Below are 6516 nucleotides of genomic sequence, written 5' to 3' on the forward strand. Positions count from 1 at the left end.
TGGCAAGAAATGAAATGGAACATGTACGAATGTACATAAATGCATTTGTGTGTGCGTGTGTGTCTGTGTGCTTCAGCGTATGTAGCTCGATAGATAGACAAACAGATAGCTAAATTGACATGGCTGGCGGGGAGTCGCGGCAGAGTGATGGACCGATGCGCGACGAAGCGTCGTGTGAAGCAACAAGCCAAGTACATAATTTCGAAATGAATATGGCGACAAAAGAATTTTAAATATGTACGCGTATGCGTATGCATAAATGTGTGTGACTGACTATGATGTGTGCGTGTGTGTGTGTGTTTGGCTGTGCGTGTGCACACACTTTTCCCCATTTCGGTTACTGAACGGAAACAAGCGATAATAAAATATTTACAACAACAGCAACAAAAATTCAAATGAACAGCGGCAGAGATGTCGCGTCCGCAGTAGCCGCATAAATATTTCAAAGACTAGCGCAGTCAGCGTCGTTGTCCACAAAGCAAAGCAAAATAAGGCATGGCAAAGGCAAACGCAAACGCAAAGCCCTGCCATAAGCAGCAAAGCGTGTAATAAGAATCATAAAAAGTAAAGCACTGAAGCCAACAACAGCAACAAAAATGACGATGACAGCGCAGCACAGCAGCTCCGCAGCCATGTGCAAAAGTCATATGGGTGCTGTAGCTGCTGCTGCGTTGACTGCGACAGCGACCACAACTGAGACAGAGACTGCGGCGGCTGCTGTGCGTATGCCCGGCGAAAATACAACAAAATGCGTTCAACTGAGCGAATTCACTTCTGGGTTTTGGCAATCTCCGCTGCACAGTGGGCCAAGGCATGGCCTTGTGTGGGCGATTTCATGCCCGAAAGCTTATGAAATGTGCTACTTAAAGAAGGGGAAGTAAAAATCAGTTCATATGAATACGAGACAAATTATAAATCGAAACGCACATCGAATCGTACAAAACTCCAAATGCCTTGTGTCTGTGCACAGAATCGGAACTTGCATTAGAAGTCTAAAAATATGATCGAAGAAATACATACGATTGTATATTTGTTCATTTCGGTTCAGGGCAAGCAGCATCAATTAGGTTCACCACAAGGCTATATATATGTATTTGTATATGCAATCAAATAGGCGTGGAAAATCCCTTAAAGTACATTACAATAAAAATCACTCCAAAGACTACAAAATAGGCACAAATTCAATTACAAAGTTCAAGTGGAGTTTGTCCGTAATTGTTGTTATTTATTATTCTCGAATTTTCTAGCTCTAGATATATGGTGTTTAGATCTCCATCCACTGTGTTCTGCTTTACATTAGCATAAGGGATATAGTACATATGAACAACATGATTCAGCTTAGATTGGGCTTAAAATTTTGATGTTACTTTAAATGTTGTTACCACTCAAAAACTAATGGCGAGCGTTTACTCAAATGCAATTATTTTAATTATTCGTTGTGCAGTTTTTCTGTTGCTTGCTTATTTCTTAAATTTCTTCTACGGCAATTACATTGCAAATCAATGACAAACATCACACTGTGCGCTGTGTTCCTTGCTCCACATGCCAAAACTCACACTTGAACGATTTACTTCTAAATCGCGTGCGTGTGAAAGGGTAAAAGGGTAAAATGGTAAATGCTACACACATATGTGTGCATGTGTGTGTGAAGTGGGCAATATAATTAAAAAGAGTTGAACAAATATTTGACGAACGTGCAGGAGCAATTAAACGGCCACACCACCAATAACAACAAATAGCAAGGAACAAGGAAGAAAGAAAGGGAGAGCGTGTTTTATGCGGGTGGTGCCGTTACAGCAGCTGCGGATGCGGGTGCGGGCAGAATGACGCACATACCGTTACCATATGACTTGCAAAAATAAAAGGAATTAGAATACAGGAACCGGCAAAACAAGAGACTAGACTTCGCGGCGTTGCCATATCCGAGCACGAACAAAATTCGCTGCGGCATGCAGAAAAGTTGAATGAAACTACACACACACGCACACCGACAGACTTTACGTGTGTGTGTGTGTGTGTGTGTGTGAGTCTGCGGTTTATAGTAAAGAGCGCAGTGATGAAGATAAGGCACAAAATGAAACGAAGTAAACAATAATAAAAGCATAAGGCATTTGGCAGGGCGTAATCCCCCGACCCTCTAATATTGCTTGGATTGGAAAAAAAAAGAAATACTGACATCGCTGTGCAACCGCCCCCGTAGACACGCACACAATCACATAAGACAAAAGCGGAACGCATTAACATTAACTGCCAAAAACAAAAACAAACAACTCCTCTCTATCCCTGCCTTGCTTGCGTTCTCTTTTGATTCACCTCTACTTTTCTCTCTGTCGCACTGCTTTGCTTAGCTGGAGCTTTTGGCAGTCCAGTCAGCAGGGTTGTATTGCAGGAACAAATGAATGCTTCTATGTATGAATGTATTTGTATATGTGTGTTGGTCTTACCGCGTCAATGTTAACGTCAATTCGATTTCGATTGCCAGCAGCCCTGTTGTTGTTTTTGTTGTTCGAGTTCTCTGCTCTTCAATTAAAAAAGGCACTTTTAATTATTGCTTCATTCGCCGCATTTCACACGCGCGTTTGTAGTTGTGTATTCTGTATAAACATAAGCAGCTGGAGCTAATTGCTTTTGTTATTCTTGTTGTTGTTGAAGGAACTTAATAAAGCGCGCAACACAAACAACCACATTCAAAAAATATAAAATAAAAGGAATCAACAAGCCCGAAACGACAGCGAAAAGTTATTACCACGGTATAAGGCGCAATAAAAGTACGTATAAATGTTTCTGAATGCGACATAAAAAAATATATAACAAAATTTTAACTTGAACAGAGTTGTCGCCTTTAATTGCCGCCGCGCGCGCTTATTACAGTTTACAACTATTATTTTCCCGTTTTCGTTTATCCGCTGCACTGCTGTCGCCCGTCTCATGCGCGCATCGGCCGAAAGATAAATGCGAGCAACGGCGGCGACGCACTCACTATAAACCTCGCTCACTCGCTTGCTCTCTCGCTTGCTCATCCGCTCCCTCTCACGCTCTCACGCATGGCGATAGCGCTGAAGGTAACGCATGGCATGCGACAACACCATTTGCTGTAACGACTGTGACGTCACATGTATTAAGACTGCTCGCAAGAAATTACAAATAAATGAATCAAATTTAAATTCATCTATAAATCACTTCGACTCATCATTAATCACATCAATTTATACACAATCGAAAGCAATCTATTAAATGGTATGATATTACATACATATATTTTTGCCTGCAATTCTTAGATCGAAATAGAATTGCTTCGTATGCAACCTTCTCGTGCCTCAGCAACAGAAAAAGTGCTGCCCACTGGAATACAATTGATATTGGCCGCACTGACAATTACTCACGCAAAAATAAAAACCCAACACACACAACACAAGGACTTGGCAGAAATGTGCCGTTAGCTGTCTGTCAGCACTTTTGGTTGTCGCATGCTGTGCGTATCCTTGAGGCATTCAATGTTACTCGTTCATATCTTGACCATTGCTTTTTCTTTTTCTTCTGCTTCTTTCATTTTGGCCATTTTCGGCACACAAAGCATGCGACACGTAATTGCAGTTAAATTTTATTGCAGTCACGTAGCGCTGCAAAACAAAACACGAAAAGACACAACAAGAACAACAACAAAAAGTCATGCGGGGGGTAAAAGGCAAAAGAAAGATTTAACCGCTGCGGCAAAAGCAAAGAACGCAAAAGCAACAGAGTGCGTTGTTGTTCGCGGCTCCTTTTTCTGCTCTTTCTTACTCTTGCAGGCTTGTTGTTATTGCTGCGGTTGTTGTTGTTGCAGTACTCATACCTCAACGCCAACGGCTTTTGGCTTTGTTTGTATGCTCATTTCTTTCTTTCTTTTTTACTCTTTTTTTTTTATTATTGCCCTTATATAAACAATTTCATTTTGAACTTCTGTCATTCCTTGTAGTTGTTGTTTTTTTCTTTCTCTTTTTTGGTGTTGTTTTTGGTTTAGAATCATGCACGGTGAAAGTAATGGGCAAAAGTTCGTACCATGTACAAATCGGCAATTAAAGCGTTGGTACTTCTCGACTCTGATTGCCATGTTGGTTGTATAGATATACCCTATCTAAATGTACTAAATGGATATTAATAAAGGTTTATTTATAAACTTCATTGTTTTCATTTTCATAAGTAAATAATTCAGAATTTTATATTTAGAATTATTAAATAACTTTTTGATTTTCTTTTCATATTATCTATTATGTATTGTTTTTATTTTATTTATAATTGTTACACACTTCGAAAGGACTATATCAAATCCTATCCCAAATCAAATTTTCAATTCGATTTTTTACAGGGTATTTAGTAGTGAACTTCCTGTCCACAGCAAGCGCTGTGTTGTTTGGGCATTTATTTAGCCAGATACTGTAGAGATTAATCATCAGTTGGTTAGTCTTTGAGTCATTCGTTTCCCTAGTTGCCCTGTTTTAATTTATTTTGTTTTTATTTTTTCTCTTTCGACTTTTGCGTTTTGCATACCTGCCCTCCACTCCCCTCACTGTTTCTCAAGCACACACACACACACACACCTTCCATCGAAATATTAAATTATTTATGCACATGGCTATAGCCACGCCCCCTTGGCAGCCCACACGCATTTAAAGACAATTGCCGCAGCAGCGACTGCGACATCGCTGCCAGCGTCGCTGTCAAAGTTACTCATATGAAAAATATCTAATAAGAAAACCAATAAACTGCATGAAGAGCAAACTCAGCTGACGGCTGCGTTGTCGACTGCGACGCAGGCACCGAAACGCAGCGCAACGGGTTATATGTGCATATGTTTGTGTGTGGGGGCGAATGCGAAGTGGAAGTAAAAGAGAAATACATCCAAACCGACATACATACATATATATATATGTATATACATATGTACATACATACGTAAGTGTGCGTGTAAACTTACATTTGTTGTTGCTTCCAGGCAATTTAGCGTACTTTGTTGTCGTGGGTGCTGCCGAAGATGTTGTTGTTGTTGTGTATTTTGTAGCTGTTGCTGTTGTATCAGTTGCTGCTGCTGCGCGGCAAGAGCACCACAATCCATATTACGACGTCGACGTCCCAAGCAGGAGGCAGAAGCAGCAATTGGTGTATAACAAATCCAATAACAAAGGAACTGCAGCTATGGCCAAAATGGACGTGATCCGATTTAACGGCGCTTGTCCGCTCTCTTCTTGTTTGTTCCTTCGTTTACTCTTTACAAGTCTCACACTCTCTCTCTTTCTCTCTTTACTTTCATACGTATATATATCGCGCGCGACCGCTTTTGATCAGTTTGGCATAAATTTGCGACTGCGTTTTGAATTACAATGCGATGTGGGATTGCAATCGGAATTGGAATAGGAAACCCGTTGCACTTATTTCAATATCTGTTAAATTTGCATTTCTCTTGTGTTCCTTGCATTTGTCGTGTTTCGTGATTCGTGCATCGTACTTTGTGCATGCCCATGCATTCTTAAACCGCTTCCTTCGCCTGTCGTTGTTGCCGCTATTACTGCTGCTGCGTAGGCGATGCTGTTACTCCAACAACACGATTAAACGAGCATGCGAACACAACGTACGAACGAATGAACCCGCCAGCGAGCGAGCAACAACGAAAGACAAACGACGACTGCCGAACGAGCACGAAGTTATTACGCTAAAGCTGGGCTGCTGCTGCGGCTGCTACACCCACACACATGCATGTAAATGTCTCTTTGTATGTTGCTTTTATTTGTATATTTATGTACGTTTGTGTGTATGTATATTAATGCCTGTGTTTGTGCGTGCGTTTGTGTGTGTGTGTGTGCACTCCACTACAACTGCAACTAAAGTGCCGTTCCGTTTGCTGCTGGTCGCTTTTACTTCATTTTTCCTGTCGTTTTGTTATTCCTCGCCTCCAACTGTTTCCTTTATGCGCTGCTGGTGCTTTTTCTTGATGCGTTTTTGGGTGTAGTCAGTCAGCCTTGTTGATGTTGATGTTGCTGTTGTTGTGGTTGTTGCTATTGCCGCTGCTTCGGTCGCTGCTGCGCTGATTGCATTTGATATCCATCTTAAAAACTAACATTTTGAATTGCATTTATATTTGTACACAAATTACACTTAATCTATTTGCATATGCATGTGTGCATCATTTATGCTAGAACCGAAAAAAATAAACAAATAGTACTATAGAGCTACGTAAAAACACCCGTGCGTAATTTCCACGAACTTCTGTTTGTCGTGCGTTTTTCTGTTACTGGGGATGTTGATATCGCAGCGATATCTATCGATATGGCAGACACATTGAGATAATTTTCTATCACGAAGATATCGTATCTGCTATCAAAATAGATATCGTAAGCTAATCGTTTCTTTTTAATACAGTAAATAAGATACTTTTGAAAATGATATCGAATTGTGTATAGGAAATTAACTGCTTACAAAAGTCACGAGCCCACAGAATAAATCAAACTTAAATTGGTCTAATAAGACAAAGCCATGTATCGC

The 6516-nt window shown here is 40.5% G+C and overlaps 1 protein-coding gene across 2 annotated transcripts in view; it reads right to left on the reverse strand.

Moving 5' to 3' along the window:
- pico (ras-associated and pleckstrin homology domains-containing protein pico) overlaps positions 1-6295 on the reverse strand; it is a 28214-nt gene extending 21919 nt beyond the window's left edge. Inside the window, exon 1 of one of the 2 annotated variants that reach the window (XM_089264036.1) lies at positions 4955-6295. In XM_089264036.1, coding sequence (XP_089120162.1) covers positions 4955-5092 — 138 coding nt within the window. In that variant the 5' untranslated portion in view covers positions 5093-6295. Of the gene's footprint in view, positions 1-2444; positions 3164-4954 lie in introns of those variants that run through there. The other variant, XM_089264037.1, reaches the window with a different exon arrangement.
- Positions 6296-6516: the final 221 nt, after the last annotated feature.

The sequence above is a fragment of the Drosophila navojoa genome, chromosome X, assembly GCF_054131105.1.
Source record: "Drosophila navojoa isolate 15081-1374.11 chromosome X, UAZ_NAV_1.0, whole genome shotgun sequence".
NCBI lineage: Eukaryota > Metazoa > Arthropoda > Insecta > Diptera > Drosophilidae > Drosophila > Drosophila navojoa.